Raw genomic sequence first — 22324 nt, forward strand, 5'->3', positions numbered from 1 at the left:
AGCCAGTTCGAAAACGCCCTAACTCAGAAAATTTTTCAACAACGCTCTATCTAAGAAAACTTTTCCAGAACGCCCTACTTTGAATTGAATTTGATTGAAAAATGCCCTATCTCAGAATTTTGTCCAAGATCACCATATCTTAAAATTCGGTTCAAAAACGCCCTATCTCAAACGAAAATACATTGAAAATAAGAATAATAAGAATAGGAGGCTTTCTTCATTTACATACATATATTACCCCGAATTTAACAAATGGTCTCTCATCACAAACCCTAATGGACCACGCTAACCGATTTCTATAATTGTTTTTTTTTTCGAAGGAAAGATGTTACCTCACGTATTAACTTGGTTTAAGTCCGATCATCGGATCATGAAGAAATTAACGATAATCTTAAATGTTTTTATGAGAATTGAAGTCGGTTTTGTTTTTTTGCTTAAAAATTACTTGTTGTTATCAAAGTTTATATTTCTTTCTTCTTCTTTTCTTTATTTACATTTAATATCCTTTGTTATGAATTTATTCAGAAACGGAAAATTAGAAGTGTGTGGAGAGAAAGCGATTGAACGCTAAGTGCATGGAAAGTTGATTACAGATAACATTAAGAAAATTGCTTCATAAATGAGAAGCTTGCAGCCTTCTAAAGACAGTTTAAAAACCAAGTATTTTTGAATATAAAAGAAACGTTTTTTTAAGCTTCTGCTTTGAGAAGCAAATTATTTAATCAAAAAGAGGAAATAGTGCAAAAACTTTTAGTCCTCTTTTAATAAGAGTATTTATGATGGGTCCCCAACAAAATATTTCTAAACTCACCACCTTAATTTTTACTATTTTTGGCCACAGGCGTTACACTGTGCGCCCCTGGCTCCAACGAACATTATTTTGAAACTAATGATGCATACATAGGTATATACATATAATCATATATTTTCTCACATCTTCTAAATCAGCTTCCTAGCTGCAGACATTTTTACCCGCAAGCAAATTCCCAGGCATGTTTGTTAGTATTTTTTTATTTTTATTAAGCGCACACTCCAGTGGCCTCTCCAAACATTCTTAGTACATATTCTCATTGCCAGCTTCTGGCTTCTTGCTATGCGCTTTGCTCCATATGGCATTTCTAATGCCCAGTTGGCCATTAGTTAACTCTAACATGCTTAGATAAATAATAGTTAAATGACATATTCGACTGACTGACTGCTCTTTTGGCATGTTTGTATATTTATTTTCTTTGGGCATTTGTTGATGGTTACCTATACCGCTATTGCTACCGTAAACAAATAATATTATTTTGGCCGTAATTAAGGGGAACCTCGAAGAAATATTCGTGCATAAGTGCGCGTCTGTATATTGAAAGTGACTAAGTGAATAAATGATGCCAACTTAAAGCAAATTATGATAAAATTATGCGCGCCGGAGCCCCTGTTGGTAAGACTATTTTTGAAGGGGTGGGTATTTTTATCGTCACCATAGCACCAATTTTAAGTACACAAATTATGTTCTCGTGTGATTTTGAAGTTGTCTAGGCCTTTCCTTGATTTATACCTCTGACTGCTGACTACGCAACAGTTACGGTTCCTACGGAAAATACTCATACAAATGAATATCTGCATTTAACTAACTCGATATGGTTCATTTACACAATTCAACAATGGCAGTCATGTGCAATTGAGATTTTTCTTATTTCCTTTTATGTTTCTGATTTGTTAGTTTTATTTTATTTTCCGTTGCTTCGAGCTGCCGGAAACTGAAAGTAAAATCTATTATTCTCTTCATGCTCTTTTTTATTGTTTTTTTTTTTTTCACTTACAAAATAATGTAACGCGCATGCGTACGTGATAAAGTTGCAGAAAAACGATTTAGATTTTAAAATGGCAAAAAATTAATAAAGGGCCATTTCTTTTTTGATTTTTGTTTTTTTTTTTTCGGTAAGAGACAAATGTAACTCGTACGCGCTCGCTCGTTTGCTATTAGACTAACTCATTAGTCATATATGTATGTATTTGTATGTATCAAGTTTTTGCTTTTGATTATTTCCATTGATGATTGTCGGTAGGTTAGTTAGGCTCTGTGGTGCGTTCATTGGTACGAAAAGTCCCAAATGTTTTAGTATTTTGTAGTTATGTATATTTTTATTTGTTCCTGTAGTTTTGCGCTAATTTACAGAAAAGTCACGTACAAAAATAAATAGATACATGCAAACATCCATCTATAGGTGCATATACATACATACATACATATGTACATATGTCTTCCACTTATGATGCTCAAAATCACTGTAGTTGACAATAATAAAATCACAGCAATGGTTGCTGTTACCATTTTTCTTATGTAATGCGGTGCTGTGTGTCTCGAAAAATATATAAATAAATATTATCTTTTGGTTTTGTACTTGTACTGCAGTAAGTGCACTGAAAAATTATTTCACCGTATTTTCACAATTTTTTGTGTCTTACCCAAATTTCCTGTGTTACTTTTTCGTCTAACAATATCTTCGAATTTCCATCAACACTTTGTCGCCTAATTTGCGGTGGCCTTTTGATCTTTAGTTTGCTTTCTCCATAAAATTCTGGTTGTTATCGCTGGAAAGCATCGATTAGGCTTATTCGTTCTCTTCGGACATCCATACGCTCACTTAAAAGGATTCGTTGTTCGCTATGCATAGTCTTGCGACCTGGATTAGTTTTTATGACTGTTTTTACCTACAAATTGCAATAGCAAAAAATTATTGCACATGCATTCTGAAATTTTAAACAAAAGCCAAATATGCTCGTGCAATGTAGAGACGCATGTCTGTTCATCCTTTTCCATCTTTTGTGGCTACGTCGGTGCGTCTTTTGTCGGCTTTGCAAATTTCCATTAACTTAAAATACTTTTCAGTGACTCATTCAATTGCCGGATTACCCAGTTCTTGCAAAATGTGTACTTTTCTTTCTCATAAAAACAAATATAACATACATTTTTCGGTTATCCTATATGGCGAATTTTCCTTTCATCAGGTATGCAAAAAAAAAACAAAAAAAAAACACGTGCTTCACATATCCACACCTTCGGTGCGCATGTGCGATCACTATTTACCACAAAATGTAGTCCTTTTCATGTGTGCCTTCGTCCGTCCACTCTTTGTCTTTGGCTCATATGCTTGTCAGTTGGTTGGGCTGATCCTTTGCCCTGATTTGGTCTACCGCATACATTGCTGTTAACATATTTCGTACCCTCAATACTGTGTCTGCCTATTCGATTCGCATGCAATTCCCTACCTACAAATACACCTCTGTTTGTAGTTTTTCTTTTTTTCCCCGAAAATTTGCTCTTTGTTTTGTCAGATCGTTTTCACGTTTCATTGCATTCAAATGCATTGGTGGTTTATTGCCTTTTTCTTCGATGCATCAGCCGAAACTCAACTCAACAACTTTCGTCGCCCGAAATCAGTCAGCACTCTTCTCATCATCACCATTACCATCCGCATCCTCATCATCATCATCATCGCCGATTATCAGCAGCAGCTATTAGCCGTACTCGTAACCATATACTCGACCCCAAATTACATGCTCACGCGCACACGTAAATTAATAACACATCTGTCTGAAATTTAAATTTATGAATACCCATATTGTAACGACTAAACCAACAACAACGCCGGCAGCGACAACTTAAACGGTGAGTATTTGAAGATATTCGTCACTCACTAGCAATGCAAGTAGAAATAATCGAGTGAGCGACCACCCCTTGTGCAGTTGTCTATACACTATACAAAATAGTGTAGGAAAGGGATCCATTTATTTGCACACGCAAATCCCGACGGGTGGCAACTTTTGTTAGCCATTGTTAGCACTCGTATGTTGCCATTTTTGTGGCCAATACTAGGAGTGCCATACTTTGTAAATATATTTAATAAGTATAAGTATTTTGAAATCAAGACGTTAATTACATATCAACTTTAATTTTCTTCGAGTAAATACTACTTCCTCTCCCTTGTTTACACCATATTCTGATCACATATCTGTTTTATTTTTTTCTTTAGACCTTCAACTGCTAACCCATCAGACGTCACAGTGGCTCTACACTCAACGGAAGCCTTAATGGCTGCGGGTTTCTTGAAATCCGGCGATTTGGGTCCACATCCGCACAGCTATGGCGGCCCACATCCACATCATTCGGTGCCGCATGGGCCGCTGCCGCCAGGAATGCCAATGCCTTCGCTGGGACCCTTCGGATTACCCCACGGCTTAGAAGCTGTTGGGTTCTCCCAAGGTATGTGGGGTAAATATCGAACTAATTTTGGTAGAAAATCGTAGCTTGAATTAAAAAAAAAGCGAAATGTGTGGCAGGCAAAGTGTACTAATGTAGAACTTCTATGAGACTAAAGGCTTGTGTGTTAATATAGAATGATGGTCTGCACCGCATAATACTTTCACGGTTTCGTTAGGACACTTTGCTTGTCTAAAAGGAATGCTCTACTATGTACATATTTTTATTTTATTTATATACATACACATGCACATACATATCAACGCCTTTGTGCAAAATTATCGTATCTTACAAAAACCAAATTTTACAGGAAAGTGCTTTTTCAATACCAAAGTTTAGATTGGCTGAGATAATTGAGAAATATAACCAAACACAAGGCTTTTTTGTAGGATGGTCTCTACGTTATAATTTCTTAGCCCATATGATAATTTCGCCAACCAGAAAAAAATCATTGTCCCATACGATAAAATTTACAGTAAATTTTTGGGGTAGCTATTGGGATTCAAGCCGTAGTATTTGAACAGGTGATGCGCTATGGGTTGTAAAACAAAGATGCATCAAAAAGTGAATTTCATAAAAAATGTAACATACAATAATTTTGCGTAAAGGGGACGATATATAATTTGAATTTAGTTTCTTCCGTCGACGCTTTAGTTTTTTTTTTTAGCAAAATCTGTATAATCATGGGATTTTCGCAATTTTTTGTTGTTGAACAAAAATTTTATATTTAGTTTAGTTTTCCTATTAGTAGTAGTAACTTTGCTTAAAAGCAGCTCAATAATTAATTAAACGTATCTCAAGTATACATTTTTAAATGCAGCTTAAGTTAAACTTAAGGGGGGCACAGCTTTGCATAAATACACTATGAATATTTGAGGGTATGTACATTACGGCGGTCTGACATTTTTTTTTTCAGCCACCCTCTCCAGAATTTGATAACATCGAAAAAAGAAGACAGTGGTTTTTTTAATTTGAAATCGGTTAATATTTAACCATGCCGACGCACAGTGGGCCATTTGGCTGTTCTAGCGTAACGAAATTAATTATTCAAAATATAAAGAAAATTTCACAAAATTAGAAATTTTATATGTGTAATATTAATCTAAAAACGAACAAAGTTAAATAGTTTTCTTTTATATTTTTAAAATAATGATTAAAAAACATAATTTTTTTAATTCAACAATTGTATTGAGCTTGAGGCCGTTTTTAATGAAAATTTTTGCGGAAAAAATATCAATTAACATTTTGGTAGAAGTTATGGCTATTTCGGAGATCACCACATCTCCTCATCAGACATCTTCAACTCTGATTCGATCCAACGCGACCCCAGCCGCTGTAGCCAGCAGTCTACCATATTGTTTTTATTTTTTAATTTTTTTTACTTTATTCTTGCTATTTATAAATATTGAGTATTTAGAAAAACGTGTACTTGGAGTCAGTTCTCCATTTGCATGCATTTTCAATAGTATCCGCTCTATGAACCAATATCTTGTGTACTTTGTGGTATCCAATGCTTATTCGCGAAAGCTGTCGGTGTCTATGGAATATCCAGAGACCATACAGCGCAAAAATTTGGCCAAGTCTTTTTATTAATTCGTGGCTTACTCCGATTATTTGAGCAGACAATTGACAATTTAAGAAAACCTCCGAGCCGTATTACCACTATTAGTGTTTCCCGAACCTTGCATTGGGATTTCTACCATTAATGCCATTTCGACCCTGAACTTGTCTTGGACGGCTGCTTTTCGTTGATCGACTATGCTCTTATCTGAGCTAAGGACCTGGCATTTTTAATCGGTAGCCGGAATAACCTATGTGTAACACACATTCAAAGCAACGAATCCAACTATACAAGGTATCCAATATCAAGCCAAAAGAAAAAAACAAGTTCGTGTCTTAAGTCTTTCGTTGCCACTATTTACACTATTATCTTTCAGTTCTTTTTTGATTAATTTTAAATATTCGAACATTTAAAACTAATCGAACGATATGACAAAGATTTTTTTCTCGTTTTCATTTTTCGCGAATAGTTCAGAGAAAATTTGTTCCCGTTTCGTTCTGTGTCAGAAAGTACTTCAGATTTTATTTCACTAATTGTTTTTCAAGAGAAAGTTCCTCAGACTTCTGTTCCCGTTTTGTTCTATGCCAAAACTTTTCGGAAACTAGTGTTTTTATTTTGTTCTCTTAGAAATATTCCTGAAAGTATTATTCCCATTCTGTTCTCCTTGACATCGATACACAGGGTTTTGTTCCTATATAATTCCTATTCTCGGAAGTTTTGCTTTTATTTCGGTTATAATTTTGAAGCGTTTTTGAGAACAAAACTACGAGAACGGCATTTATTTTAGCCTTATAATATGCAAGACCTCTGTGCAGTAATCTCAGCCTTGGCAGCCTACTTCTTAGGGACGTAGTAACGGTATTGATCTCCAGTATTTTTCTTATATGGAAAATTGACTACAAAGCCGGAAACTAAAAGACGATGCCATAGAACAAAATATTAAATAAGTTCTTCCTACTGAAATTCATTTGAAATTTAATTCTTACTCTAAATTTTTCCTCATACCTAGACTTTACCCCCGCGTTCATATTACTCAGCCCAAAGCATTGCCTTAGAAATATTCATCATATCGAAAGAAAATTGTGTGTGTATTTCTGCTTTCTTCAATTTTCATAATCAAACCTAAACCAGATTACGAACTCCCCAACTTGACACCATCTCAAAGCCGAAAATGTCCATTAATGCCTTACAAATTCTAAAAATGCATACCTAGTTAAAAATTAGCCACCTTTTTTTTATTTATTTAACGTTTCGGTCGTGCCGCACACTCCCTCTCAACTTTCATAAAAAATGCATATCATTCTCAAGATTAAATAATTTAGATATCCCACAATTTCCTTTCGTCATACAACAAGCAATCAGGTGCATTAACCCGTAAAATTATATACAAATTGGCTGTGCTCGCCTCGACACACAACGCATCGCCGCCACAATGAACCGTTTGAAAAGTTATGAAGAAAGAAAGACACATTAACACAAATATTGAACCAAAACTGATTTGACATCACCACATTCCAGACACCAGAACAATCACAAATAAAAATACACAACTAAACAACAACAACAGATAAAAGGCAAACACAATAAATATGAAAAAATAAGAACAAACCTCACCTTACAAACGAAATTTTATTGAGTTTTATTGAAGTGAAAAAAATTTTGAAAATCATGCTTGCATTGTAATGCATTTCTGGGGAAGAATGAAGTCGAAATCAGAAGACAAAAAAATTAAAATAATAATAAGCAATATCTACATAGCGCGGTCGAAAAAAAAAAAACAAACAAATGATCCATGCAGCGGAAGAAACTCTTCAATATGTTCTATATGTACATGAAATCAATGGAAGCAAGACCAACAAGAGAAGAACCAAGCAGACAGTCAGTCGACCAGTCAACCAGCCAGCCAGTCAGCCAGCCATCCCTGCATTCATTTATCGACCAAGTCAAGTGTAGTGAAACTGATTCGCAATGAAATTGAGATGCGTTCGAGTACCGCGATCGCTTGCTCCTTCTTAGCTTCGATGAATGAAGCTGTATGCTTGTTTGCATAGATGGATATTTGCAATGCACGGCATGACAAATGAGCCGGGCCAGGAGGCTCCAGTCAAAAGCTCTAACTTTGCTAGCTGTGTCGTCGTGTGCAAAACTGAGTGAATTTTGTGCTACTGATACTCCACTGATAACTCAATTTAAATAAAAATGACAAGGTGATTTCAAGTGGAAACAACACCAACCAACAAACAGATGAAGGCGACCGGCAATGCGCACGTTAACTACTGGCAGCGAAACCCTTCTGAAAACTGTGCCACAACTGTAAATGTGATGGGTGTATTTTGTCGTCACATCCTGCAAATCATTGGCGCAAGCAAAACAAAAAAAAAAAATCAATCTTACAATAATTGTTTTCAATATTTTACTCACGCCATTCACCGATCGACATCATTATCAATAATATTGTCAAAATGAATAATGAGTAGCAATCTGGGTAGGCAGCAACCAAGCCTCTGCGCGATACGCAAGTAGGCAGTGCAGAGGTGGAATTGTGTGGCAGGCAACTTTCGATGATAAACAAAAATTTTTCTTGCGCTTAAAGATAATGTACGACAAATTGTTGTAGCAAAGTGGAGAGTGCTTTCAAAAACAAAAGCAAAAAATTAAATAAAAGAAAAAAATTTATGATTTTAACTATGTAGATCTTCGAATAAATGAGCATTTAAGCAGATTTCGTGTTGCAAACGATCTACTGGCAGCGTACATAACGGTCTTATTTATGCTTGTTTTGCAGTGTTATACCTTTTTTGGATTTCCAAAATTGATACTGCTGTTTGTTTCCCGAAATTCCGCCTTTATACAAAAAAACACTTTCTTTTTGTTATTTTTTAATGTAAAAAAGTAGTATAAAGTTGATATATCTATTTAAAATGATGAAAGCTTGCAGCGAATTGTTCGTGGAAACACGTTATAAAAATGCAGTTTTGACTATTTTTCTTTTGTTTGTTTGATGTTTTTTAATTTTGTATTAAAACTTAGTTAATTATATAATACACACCATTTTCACAATAACAAATTTTTTCCATGATTTTTAGGTAGTCCATTAAGTTCTAGAATAATAAAGTGCAAGTTTCAAGAGGCTAAGTATTCGTGTTGATTTTTGATATTTTTTTGCCGACGGTGCCATTATTTTCTTTCATATAACAAAAGTGAAACATAATAATACCCCGTTTACATGATGCCAGTAGCAAGCCAATCCAGAGAGCCAGTCCAGTTAATGGCGTAATATAAACCGGAACTGGGATGAACTCATTCCAGTACAAAGTTAATGGCAGTAACTGAAATGCCAGTATACTTTTCATGCTTGTGCTGGCATGCCAGTACGATGTAGATGGGCAATCCATTGGCATGCCAGTGTTTTCAGAACCCCATACAGTGAACTGGTATGAATATGCGAATTGCTTAAAAATTGAAAAACAAATTACAAAGTACCTATTTACAATTGAATAATTATAAAGTCAGGTGAACAAATTATTTTAGTCCACAGTTTAGACACTCAAATATCTAAGTGTTAGCTAGGAACAAAAACATGCTATAGAGATACTCTTATTCTCTTAAAATTCATGAACAAACAAATTCATGGGATTTAATCGTTTTTTTTTCCTTACCAAACTTTTCCATAACTTCTTGTGTTGCTAACAATTGAATCTTTGCGAAAAATAAGTTAAACTTATTTTACTTAAGTTCACCGTTACTTCACTTTTAGTTTTACAACAAAGTTATTTTCGCGAAGCTTTCGAAGAAGTTGATGGGATCCACGACATTCTTGCATGAACTTAGATACGAATATTGTCGTCAAGGGTCTGAGCTTGGGTATAGATATTGCAGCCAAATAAACTTCTACATACACAATATGTGGCAGCTAATCAATAAGATGCTTGCCATATTTAAAACTTTTCTCTGTGAAAACCGATCCCGTTAAAAGAGCATCTTTCTTGGGACTGCCGTTGGATGAGGTTGATGATAACACCTAATTGAAGTACTCATCTTTCCGAGATTTATTTAGGCAGCTGAGGCAACAATACCAACCGTCTAAAAGCTTTATCGATACTACGAAAAACCGTTTTTAGTTACCAACTCGACCGGTATGAACCAGTGCTATGTACTCCTACAAGAATCAGAAGACGTCTCGGAGATGAAGTGTTTGAAACTTAAACTCAGCTTCATTGATTGTATTTTTTAAAAAAGAGTCCCAAAAATTCGTCATAAAAAATTCGGTATACAATTTTTGGGTACATATTTCGGGAATGTTGTGACCAACGGGATTTGGTGGACATGCAATGAGCTATATATTCTGGCATAGCAATTATTTTTCCATATCCAAAGTCTTTTAGACGGGTTATACATTTTAGGCCTTAAACGCCTTTCCGCAGACCATGCTGCGATTAGGAAAGGTCCTCAATTGTTGTGCACCCCAATAGTATCATTCAGGAATAACTCACAGGATTCAATTATGAAAGTGTCGTTATAGTTAGATCTTTTGCAGGACTTATCAGGTCATTAATTCTGACTTGCTGACGATTATATTTATCTACTTATGAACAAACTTTTTAAAAAAACCTTGCTACCTATCTACTATTTTATTGTAGCAAAAAGTCAATCTATAACTCGCTCTTCGACCAATACTTAATCCCATATTCTGTCAGCGGCACTTTAATCGAAGCTGCATTTTTTATTTAGCTTATTACGTAGCCACCCTGTATGTAGCGGCCATTTTCCATGGCAGCTGCAACTGCAACTACAATTGAATTAATAAATTCACCATTTAACAATTGGGCTTGAAATAGTGATCCACGTATATCTACGTACGTACATCAAGTGTGTACATATGTATGTACTCTCGTATGTAAAAGCAATGACTTTCACATTAAGTGCATTAGAGCACAGGATTTCTCCATTACAAAATTCAAAAGGTCGCACCCTCTCGCGAACAACAATATTTTGCACTTTTGCTTTTTTGTGCAACGGAGACACTCTCATAGCGAGATCGTTAAACAAAAGTATAAAAAAATACTGTAGGTATAACCAGCTGGACGCGAAGCGGGAGAAAAGGGTGTGCGTTCATCAAAAAATAAATAAAAATAAAAAAATACTACCAACAAAAAATGTCGAATAGCTGAGATGTAACGCGTAATTTCCCCTAAAATAAGCACAACCAGCGGTAACAGCCACAGCAAAGGACATAAAAGGACACGCACACATGTAAACGCATTCCCATCCTTACCGATTGAGAACAATAGCCGAACGAACGGCTTAGGACTCGCTTTCGCTGTGCCTGCACAATAGAGATTGGGCGCAGCATAACATAGACGCACAGAAACATACGCAGTTACCTACAATTTACGCTTGTCGTATAAATTCGTCTATGTATGTACATACATGTATAATATAGTAAATAGTATGTATGTACATGTGTTGGTATATAACATCTTCCTTGCCAACCTTTTCCATAGCTGTTCTCGGGTGCGCTCGTGTACCACCACCCGATCAACAGAGTAAACAGACTTGCGTGTTAGAAAGCAAGAGAGCAACCCAAATAAGAACCCTGCAATCGTGCAGCTATGTAGGTAATGTATCTATGTACCTATGTTAATAAGTATGTATGTACGTATGTATATACCGAATAGTACCTTTCTTCTAACATCCTAATGGGGGTTGGAAAATATGTAATGCTTTTAGACAATCGGGGGTTGAAAATCGAGGAGGCATTATTCAGGCTCTGTAAAATAAGTACACATGTTTTATGCGTATACCACATACATAGTTATATATATATGTACTGTTATAAATATTTCTATGGAGAATTTGTGCATGTGTTATTGATATACATATGTACTTATTTATAGCGTGGTATTCTACATATGTACGTACATACATATGTACTATATACACGGTGACCATTCGTACCGATTTTGGCGGGACAGTACCGATTTTGAGAAAATTGTCCCGCTGAATATTTTTTAAAAGACGGGACTATAAGTGTCTCGACTTTTCATATTTGTACCGATTAAGTCCGGATTTACAAAGTTTTATCAAAATTTTGAGCTTTTTAAATATTTTTCTTAGAAACTTTCTGAGTATGCAGTTTTGTAACTCATTCAATTCTAGTAAAACGAAGTGCAAATCTGGTAAATTTGTTTGTGGAAGATGATGGCCATTTTCCCCGCACAAAAAAATTTGGAACATACTTTTGTGGAAGAAAATGCGCGAAAAAAAATTGCCTAAAATCAACGGTAAGTCCAAGCTATGCACTTTGTTATACCCGAGCGCATTTGTGCACAAGGGTATTATAACTTTGTTCACATAACGGTTGTTTGTAACAGGCAAAACGAATCGAGATAGATATAGACAAATGTATACATAAATGATCAGGATGAAAAGAATCGATTAAGCGGTGACTGTCTGTCCGTCCGTCCGTACGTCCGTCCGTCCGTCCGCCTGTGCACACCTTTAACTCGAGTAAAATTTGAGATATCGTAACGAAACTTGGTATGTGCACTTCTTTCGGGCACAGGACGGATGGTATTGAAAATGAGTAAAATTGGACAATAACCACGCCTACTTATGGTTACATGTGTATATCTTGGTAACCGCTACACCGATTTCTTCCAAGCTTGGCACAGTTGTTAACCTTGGTATAACATACGAAATGGCTGAAAATTTTAAAATCGTACAATAACCACGCCCACATCCCATATAACGGTAATTTAGAGAAATACGAAATCTTCGATAAATCAGTATTATTGAAGCTAATTTATTCAAAATTGATGCTTGCAACAATTCTTTATCAAGAAATACGTGAAGGATAAAATTTTTAAAAATGGGCGTGGCACCGCCCACTTATGATCACATATATGTATGTATCTCGGTAACCGTTCTACCAATTTATACCAAACTCGGTGAGGTTATTGTGCTTGCCACATAGAAGCAAAACTTTGAAAATTATTGAAATCGAACTAAAATTGCGGCCGCTTTTCATATAACAGTAAATTTCAGAAATGCTTGAAACTTCAATATTTCGAAATTTAAGGACGCTAATTTACTCAAAATGGATACACCCCGGTTTACCATGTAGCGGTAGCTTTCGGAAAGGTGAAAAACATATATTTAGTACTTCGGCCGGGTATTTAATGTTCGGCTCCGCCAGAACTTAGACTTTCTTACTTGTTATACTAAAATTAGATGGGAAAAAAAATTGCATGCTCAAAAGAACTCTAAAAATCTGATTAAAAGGTTTAAAATTTTATCAACATTTGTCAAAATTGTAAATGTTGTACAAAATTTTAAGTCTTTATATACAGTTTTTGTTAAATATTTTATATTAGACATTATATATTTTCATAAAAAGGTCATAAACACTATTTAAATATAGAAAAGTAGCCAACACTTTCTAAAATATATTTTCCCTATTTATATTCTTGCCACCGTACATATTGTGTGTACATATTTTTGAGTTCAGTTCTTTTGCTCTTTGCTTTGTCTTAAATAAAACTGTTTTAAGGGATGTTATTGCTTTTTATTCTCAAAACAAAATTGTATGTTCGGATTCGATGCTTTAGAAGTGTCCCGATTTTGTTCCAGAGAAATCTGGTCACCTTAACTGTATACCAGCATTTGAAATTGAAGAAAACATACATTTTTTAGAAATTATATAATTCAACACTCAATAAGCTAACTGGGGAGATTTGTAAGTAAACTTTGCCAATAAACTATTTGAGGCAGTCGCTCCGTCGCTCACAACATGGCAAATCACCAATGCACTAGATGAAAAGCCATCTTGATTTCAGATTAATACAAACCTGAGTTGGATTTGATGCTTTGATTACCAAAAAATGTTACCAGTTCTTGTCATCGCGATTCTAGGTACGTTGGTAATGCAGTTAAAATATTCAGCGATTCGGGGCAATACTTTGTTACCAGCTTATGAGATGGTAACAAAATTTACCGGATACAAGAGTACACAGAATGCGAAAAGAGTTTAAAAATTGACGGGAACTTTATTTACCGGTTACAAACTTTTTATTACCAACGTAGTATAGACCTGTTAGAGGCTTTTTTACGAGTGATAATTTATGTGAGATTCCTTTAACTTAGGCAGAGTGGGATTGTGGCCAAAAAATTAAAAATTAAAAATTGTGTATATATAAGGGAAGTACATGCGAGACAAAAGTAGTGGAGATTTTAATTTAAATTAATGGTGGTGTATTTGCGCTTTAAATTTGTGTTCGGATGTTACTCGTAATTTTGAGATGATCATATACATAAGTCAACAGATTCCTGCAAATTTGCATGTAGAGAGAACCCAATTTATGTTTAAGTATACTCTGAAGGATAAATAACGAAGTTAACAAAATGTATTATAAAAAACCAAACTGAAAATTAGACTAGCTTTTAACTCATTATTATAAACATATATTCGTTGCGGGCGTCCTCATCGTACCAATTGTTCTTTCGGGCTAGCTGAAATCCAGCTGCTTCTTTGTCGGCGGTATTTCATGAACGGGAAATGTAGTTCCACTGCTCGCGTATGTCGGTTTATGGAAGAGTGCTCTCAGAGAGCAGGTGTGACAGTAGAGTGGCTAATAAATTAGCGGTCTGTTGTGATTGCAGCATTTCGACATTAAAATTTCCTTGCAATTTTGTGCGCAAATTCTTTGTGGCGCAGAGGCAGGTGCGTATCTTGGATAGAAGATAGTGGTCCAAGTCGATGTTTGGCTCTCGGAGTGTGCGTATGCACATCTAAAACACTGGAAGTGTGCCTTTCGTTTATCGCAACATGCTCGACTTGGTTTCCCGTTTGTCTATCTGGAGATAGCCATGTAGCTTGATGGATCTTTTAATGCTGGAACATAGTACTACATATTACCATGTTTCGGGATTCGGCGAAGTCGATTAACCTCAGTCCGTTATCGCACGTTTCGTCGTGGATGCTGTATTTTCCGACAGTGGCGCCAAAGATCCCTTCCTTGCCCACCTTGGCATTAAAATCGCAAGGTAGAATTTTTATATCATGTCGGGAGACACGGGCATTATAACCTTGTTCACATAACGGTTGATTATAGCAGCCAAAGCGAATCGAGACAGATATAGGGAAATGTATTCATAAATTATCGGAATGAAAAAAGAAATCGATTAAGCGATGACTGTCTGTCCGTCTGTGCACACGATAACTCGAGTAAAAATTTAGATATCTTAACGAAACTTTAACTTCGTAGGTATGTGTACTCCTTTTAGCGTAGAACGGATGGTATTGACAATGGGCAAAATCGGACAATAACCACGCCCACATCCCATATAACGGTAATTTAGAAATTTTCGATAAATCAGTAAATACGGAAGCTAATGTATTCAAAATTGATGTTTGCAATAAATCTTTAGCAAAAAATACGCTTATGATAAAATTTTGGAATTGAGTCCCTTTATGACCACATATGTATGTATATCTCGGAAACCGTTCCGTCAGTGTGTACCGAACTCAGTACAATTTTTGTACTTGCCATATAAAAGCAAAACGTTAAACATCATTGAAATTACGACCACTTTTCACATAACGGTAAATTTTAGAAATGCTTGAAACTTCGATATTTCGAAATGTAAGTACGCTAATTTACTCAAAATTTTTACTGGCAATAATCGCTTGATAATAAGTAACATTATTATAGAGTTTTCGAAAATGGGCGTGATACCGCCTCATATAACTACAGTAGTAACTCGGTTATTGCACATAATGAAAACCAGGCTCGGTGCAAGTTGCGAAGTAGTCGCAAGCACTGAGTTTTAATTTTCCTTTTAAAATAAAGGGGCCTTATGTACTGACATGCATGAACTTTTTTAAAAATATTTTTTTTTGTGTTTAATATTTCAATTCAAAAAACACATGTATTTCAAGTGGATTTAAAGAAATTTAAAATTTTTGTTTGTTTTGCGCAAGCTCGCTTGTTCAGTACTACGCTGCTTCTGAGTCTCCGGAGCGTCACAATATCGTCAAAAGAAGCAGTGCTTTGCTCCACCAAACTTTTTAAAAATACTGCAGCATAAAACGACGGGACTTCCCCGAACTTCACTCATTCTAAGGGCCGGTTGTTCAATATCTGGTTAACACAAATTGGAGGTATAAGCTCCGGTTAAATACAACGGCTGCTTTATAGATCACATGTTATATGCATCATGTCGAAATCGTCGACAATGATGTACAACTGGGAGGTAGTGATAACCAGACATTGAATCACCGACCCTAAGAGAACGTTAACAAAAGCAGCATAAAACGACGGTGCTACCCCGAACTTTATTCAGTCTATGATAACGTTTACAAACGCAGTAGGGCCAAAATGTAACAAGTATCGAGACCATAATTTTTGGATGTCACAGTCCTAAGTACGTAATGGAAAATATTTCTATGTTGCAAGAATCGGGGTGCGCAAGTACCAAATATGTGCAAGAATCGAGTTACTACTGTATATAAGTTTATCTTAACTGAACATACTATCGAAATTTGTATAAATAGGGTTAAAACCGCTCTGCTTACCAAGTAACGGTAATTTTCAGAAAGGTGAAAAACTATATTTAGCACATGCACCGGGTATTTAATGTAATTTTTTTACTGGCTATATTTAAGTTTAGCTAGTTGAACTGCTCTCACTTTCTGCTGCACTTTTTTTGCTGATAAAAACTTTGTATGTCGTACAAGTATCGAAACATTAAAAAAGCATTTCTTGCCACACATCATCGCATCGATAGGCAAACATATTTAAATACAAGAACAGCTATACTAATCCTAATCGCCCACAGGTGTGAATACAAGAAAGCAAAGACGTGAACGAACAACATTTACGCGCGCCCAACTGGATGTGCTGGAGGCGTTATTCGGCAAGACCCGCTACCCGGACATCTTTATGCGAGAGGAAGTTGCGCTGAAAATCAATCTACCCGAATCCAGAGTGCAGGTAAGCTAACTAATCTAAAGCTTAAGTAGAAGATACATACAAAAGTTTAGCTTAAGCGTGATGTAACTGTAATGCATGAATACCCACAAAAGCAAATAGGCATTTAAAAAATAAGTACATACATACATACGTACGAACACAAGTGAATGCAGTCAAAGATTTGAAGCATAAAAACATATGTTTGTATATATGTGGCACTAACATGTTTGCTTTTAGCGGGTGTAATCACACTGCTATGCGCCTAGAAGCTGGCAACGCCATCAAGCATTTAATGTCATAATCTAACGACTTTTCATTGTTTGAACGAATGTGAGCGCGCACTCACATACGGTAATTATTCATTTGTAACGCATTTTGCCTTCTGCGGGCCAAAAGCAAATAATTTCCGACAATTACGTTAATGTCAAAAATCCGGAAAATCCATTGGGTAAACAATGCAACCGTACGCACAACTTTAGCCATCTTCGTAAAAACATAATTACATACATACATATGTTTGCATATAAATATGTATTAGTATGAGTTGGCTGTGTTTGCATATGCTGGTGGCTGTTAGCTCTTGGCAGAGTTGGCAAAATGTTAAAAACAAATCGTGCGCCACTGACGCACTGATTTTTACAACTTCACTTCAACTCTTCAGTGCCGCTCTCCACGTACGCACTCTGTTCTTGCTGGAGCAGCTAAATGCTGCTGCATATCCTGCTGTGCAAATACCGCGTCAGCAAACATACGCATATCCGACGACACAAGCGGTTCATGCGTTCCCAGCCTGCTTGGCGGCGAAATGCGATTTATGCCACTGTCCATTGTGAATTTTGGTAGCCGAAAGCTACAAATTGAATGACAGCAAACGAAAATCTGCGTTGGGATCGGTGACAGCAGAGATTGTTTTTGGATGCTATTCTTGGTCTGATTGTGTTTGTGTGATGACAGATTTTGCTTGTGTACTTTTATATGGCAAGCAACCCTCTATGAGCCCATGGAGTAGTTTTTGTGGCAGGGTGCTTTGATGCTGCAGCAGGGCTGTTCAGTTGTTTCCTTTCGTTTTTGGGCTTGTTTGTTTAGTTGTTTACACAGAAACGTTGACAAATTTCTGCTAACAATAATATAAATAGTACACTGTTAGAAAAATGGCACAAATTGTGCGTTGGCGTCTTCAAAGCAGCGAAAGATGGAACGGACCAAGTTACAAGCGGCTAAAAAATCGCCTTGATTTTTAATAATTTTTTTAGTGACGATTTTTTTAAATATCTAACAAGTACAAATTTTAAAAAAGGCGTTGACTTTGGCTGACTTTCAAAACGTCAACATCAATTGCATACCCAAAAATGTTGTAAAGAATCGCAGTTTTAAATGTTGATCAATCTTTGTTGAATATTCCTTAATTCCTAAATTTTGTATAAGGTGTAAACAGTGGTCGGACTATTGAAATTCAACTCTGCAGTAAAACACTCTCGAAATCAGTGTAAAAACCAAAATTTCTGTAGTACATAGATTTGCATTTGTTATTTTCGTTTTCATGCGGAACATGAATTTGAAAATTTTATGAAGAAGAATCAATGGCAACATACATACATTCATACTATCAATATTTAGCCCGGACTGAAGTTAAAGCGCCTAAAAGCTAATAAGGCCCTATATTGAATTCAAAGGATACGTACTTAAAGAAGGACAGACAAAATTTCAATCTAGCGTTAAAATAGCTAAAGACGAAAAACCTGAAGAAAAATCTGAAGAATTTTGTTTTTTATTTCTGTTGCTCGGAAAAGCGCTGTGCCTTTGCTGTAAATCTTGTTGAAGAAGTAAATACACGAGAAAATATCATTAGAGCAAAAACAGCAATTACGTGTATTTCGTTTTTGCTTCTGGTATCTAAAGTGTAAAAAAAAAAAATATTACAAATTGGTGCTACCTCCTTTCTTTATAAATTTGTTTAATTCCAGAAGCATCAACACATCGTTTTTAGGGGGGACGAATAATCAGCGTTTATGCTCCTGAATTAGGCAAACCGTTCCAAAGGCTGCCACTATAATTTGCGAATTAAGAATTTATGTGAAACAAATTTATGAATATTTGACAGTTTAGAGACTGAAGAATAAAAAAAAATGAAATCAGCTGCTCTCCGCATTCTTTCTTTAAAGCTGTAAACGGATTTAAGAAATTTGGATAGAAGAAAATTTCTTTTTCATTTCTTGAGCGTTATTTTATATGAATTTCTTGTTCTTCTTGAGAACGTGTGCAGTATACTATGCTAGAGATTGACTTCGAAAACGCAAAGCTGGGCTGAATTTACACATTTTGAGTACTTTGCTTAAACTGCCTCAGTATACCTTGTTACAAATCCTCAAAACTCAAAAGATAGCAGCCAGATATTTTGGCCCCTATTTACTTACTATACCAGTAATTTTTTATAAAAAAATAATCTAAACAATCTTGTCAATGTCTGCTGCTCTTGAGCACAGAGCATAATATACAATACTAGCGGCCCGGTACGTGCTTCGCTACGTATAAAGTGAAATATTAAATCAAACTCATTTATAAAAAAAAAAAATATATTTAATTATTTGCTAGCTATTTTAAAACTTAATCTAAAACATTTGGATAAACAATATTTTTTGTTTTTCAATTTTGAGCATGAATAAACAAACGGCTGGGGGTACCGACTCTGGAACAGGCAACATAAAGTTGGCCATGTGAAAAACATGATTCCTCCAAATTCACACCACAAACGTTAAGTGTTTGCCCTTGAGCTTTGTTGATGGACATCGCAAATGATAAACGCACAGGATATTGTAATCGTTTGAATTCAAATGGCATATCAGTTGGAATCATAGGGATACGCGGTATTAAACAAACTTCTCCTTTTGATTTACCAGTTAAGATGTAGCTTCAATCAAATTTGGCAATAAATTTTTCACTGCCAATCTGGTGCCATTACACAGTTTTGGTGGATTAATATTTCGCAATAATATAATCAAAGAACCCACTTTCAGATTCAAGCAGTGCGGTGGCATACCAGCCGGTTCTAATGAATTTAAAAATTCAGTTGGATAATTCATTGCCTCATCTTGATTCATAGCACTGTCAATTGATTTATATGTCGTGACTACACCTGGGAGTTTTGCTTGAATTTGAAAATTAATGGCATTGATATGAATGTTCTTCGGTGCTAAAATGGCGCGTTCTCTCAACCAATCATGATTTCTGTAATTCTGAAGAATATTTGGAAAAACACATTCAATCAATTCATCTATCGATTTCGTAATTGTACAAAAATTGTTCGGTACAGTGATCAATCCGTTGGTTCTGTCGATTTGTATTTTGCCATCACCAATTTGTAACAATTGTTTTGAAAACTCATGGGCAGCTGGATCATTTTGTAGGTGAATACGCATATTAATGTTCAGTGTAAATTTTTGTACATATCTCCAAAGAACTGATGACTTCAAACAGGCATTTATTTCATCAGCAGGAGTTGACCGAGGAATGACAGGCAATGTTTGTCGAAAATCCCCTGACAGTAATATCAAAGCACCACCAAAAAGCTGTTGGTTACCACGTAAATCTTGCATTGTTCGATTAAATGCTTCTAGTAATTTTTTATTCGCCATTGTACACTCATCCCATAAAATAATTGACGTTAATCGCAGAACTTTTGCCATAGCAGAATTTCTTGAAATATTGCAAGTTGGAGTTTCAATCACCTGTACATTCAATGGCAATTTTAATGCAGAATGTGCTGTCCGACCACCTTCTAATAATGTAGCAGCAATTCCCGAAGATGCAAGTGCCAATGCAATTTTCTGTTCCGATCGAATAGTGGCTAAAATCAGTGATATAACGAACGTTTTGCCTGTACCACCAGGTGCATCCAAGAAATATAACCCACCTGCATTATTGGAAATGGCTTGTATGATTGTGTCATATACATGTTTTTGCTGAATATTCATTTTGGTTATATTCGATTGTACAAATAAACGCAAATCATTAGAATTGAATTCCTGCTCACGTTGCAATTCACGATCAAACAGATCATGCATGTCACGATTTGGTGCGGTCATACCCAATTGTACTAATGTTTTATTTGCAATCCGTAGACACATATCTTCAATTATTATCAAAGCTTCGTTGTACATTTCCAAAGTTATCAACAAATCAGGATTTCTTGCATGATGACGCATACGAATTAAAATATCTTCTGCAATATTATGTTTATATTTATTCCATAATTCAAGTGGATCTGATGGCATACATGTTGATAATATAACGGCAAACAGCATTCGTATTTGTTGAGGATGAGCCGAAATAGATGCATCATGAAGTGTTGAATCCCAATGTGCATCATCCTCCAACAAATGCAAAAGTTGGCATGCTTCACGGTATGTTTCACACAAATGACCGTTGACTGTTCTCAATTCTTGAAATGATTTTGGGCCATTCACGTTAACTAATAACAATCTCAAATAAAAACACTCAACATTGTTTGGATGTACTGTATATATTCTGCCAATTGCATCTGTTTGGAAAATGCCAGGATGCCCATGAACTGCTGTTCCTTGTTTACGTCTTTGAAATTTTTTCGAAGACACATTCCATGTGTAATACTGAGGCACTTCAGAATATAACAAAGTTATCGCAAATGTATCAGTTTCGCATAATTTGAAAAAAGCTGTTAACGTAGTTGCTGGTGGTTGCGCTGCTCTTTCCAATAAATTTGCTACATTAAAATAAACACCTTGGCCATTCTCAAGATGTACAGCCAAGTGAACAACCGCAGGATGTCTTTCGTGCATTGGAAACGACATAATCCTCCATACAGCTTCATTGCTACTAATATAGCGACCCATTTGATACTGAGTAATTTCATCATTTCTATTATCACCAGCAACACCGAAAATAGCCATATCGCTCCCTTTATTTACATACTTGCAAATATATTTAATGGATTTGACAGAATTACAATATTCCACATTTATATGAGCGTTGAATATTTTCGATAATAATGGACAATACGGAACCACCCAACGATTATCAACTTCAACTTCCTGGTTATGCATTCTAATGGTTGCCGTTTTGCCATTATCATTAGGTGATCTACGTCGATACAACGGATATCCGTCATTGCCCGTTATTGTGTCTGAAGTAAATTGCCTTGGGTATCGTTTCGAACACTTTTCATCAATCATACATGGTGAATTCACATTTAGTTCACCGCACGGTCCATGTATCATGTTTTTAACGACAACTTGAAATAACTCAGGATCAGCAGTGTGATTAGGAATTTCAGCTGATATAAGGTTATCGATTTGATCCGGAGTTATTTTATGTACCAGCCAAATTAGTATATGTGCGTGCGGCAATCCCCTTTTCTGCCATTCGATGGAGTACATATGGCAACGCACCTCCCCAAATACATATAATTTCCCAATTAAATCCATAAGTGCTTTACATTTTTGCCGAAAAACACGCGCAGTAATGTCATGACGATCGGTTGTCGACTGTCCTGCAAATAAATTGTTT

General features: G+C 35.7%; 1 protein-coding gene across 1 annotated transcript in view; it reads left to right on the top strand.

The window, feature by feature from the left end:
- The first annotated feature begins 4080 nt into the window (after positions 1 to 4080).
- oc (homeobox protein OTX2) overlaps positions 4081 to 22324 on the top strand; it is a 38487-nt gene continuing 20243 nt past the window's right edge. The window contains exons 1-2 of the mRNA XM_017625871.1: positions 4081 to 4261; positions 16650 to 16804. Of these exons, the coding sequence (XP_017481360.1) occupies positions 4081 to 4261; positions 16650 to 16804 (336 nt within the window). The remainder of the gene's footprint in view (positions 4262 to 16649; positions 16805 to 22324) is intronic.

This window comes from Rhagoletis zephyria, unplaced genomic scaffold, assembly GCF_001687245.7.
Source record: "Rhagoletis zephyria isolate East Lansing unplaced genomic scaffold, Rhagoletis_zephyria_1.1 Rzeph_scaffold_04299, whole genome shotgun sequence".
Taxonomy (NCBI): Eukaryota; Metazoa; Arthropoda; class Insecta; order Diptera; family Tephritidae; genus Rhagoletis; species Rhagoletis zephyria.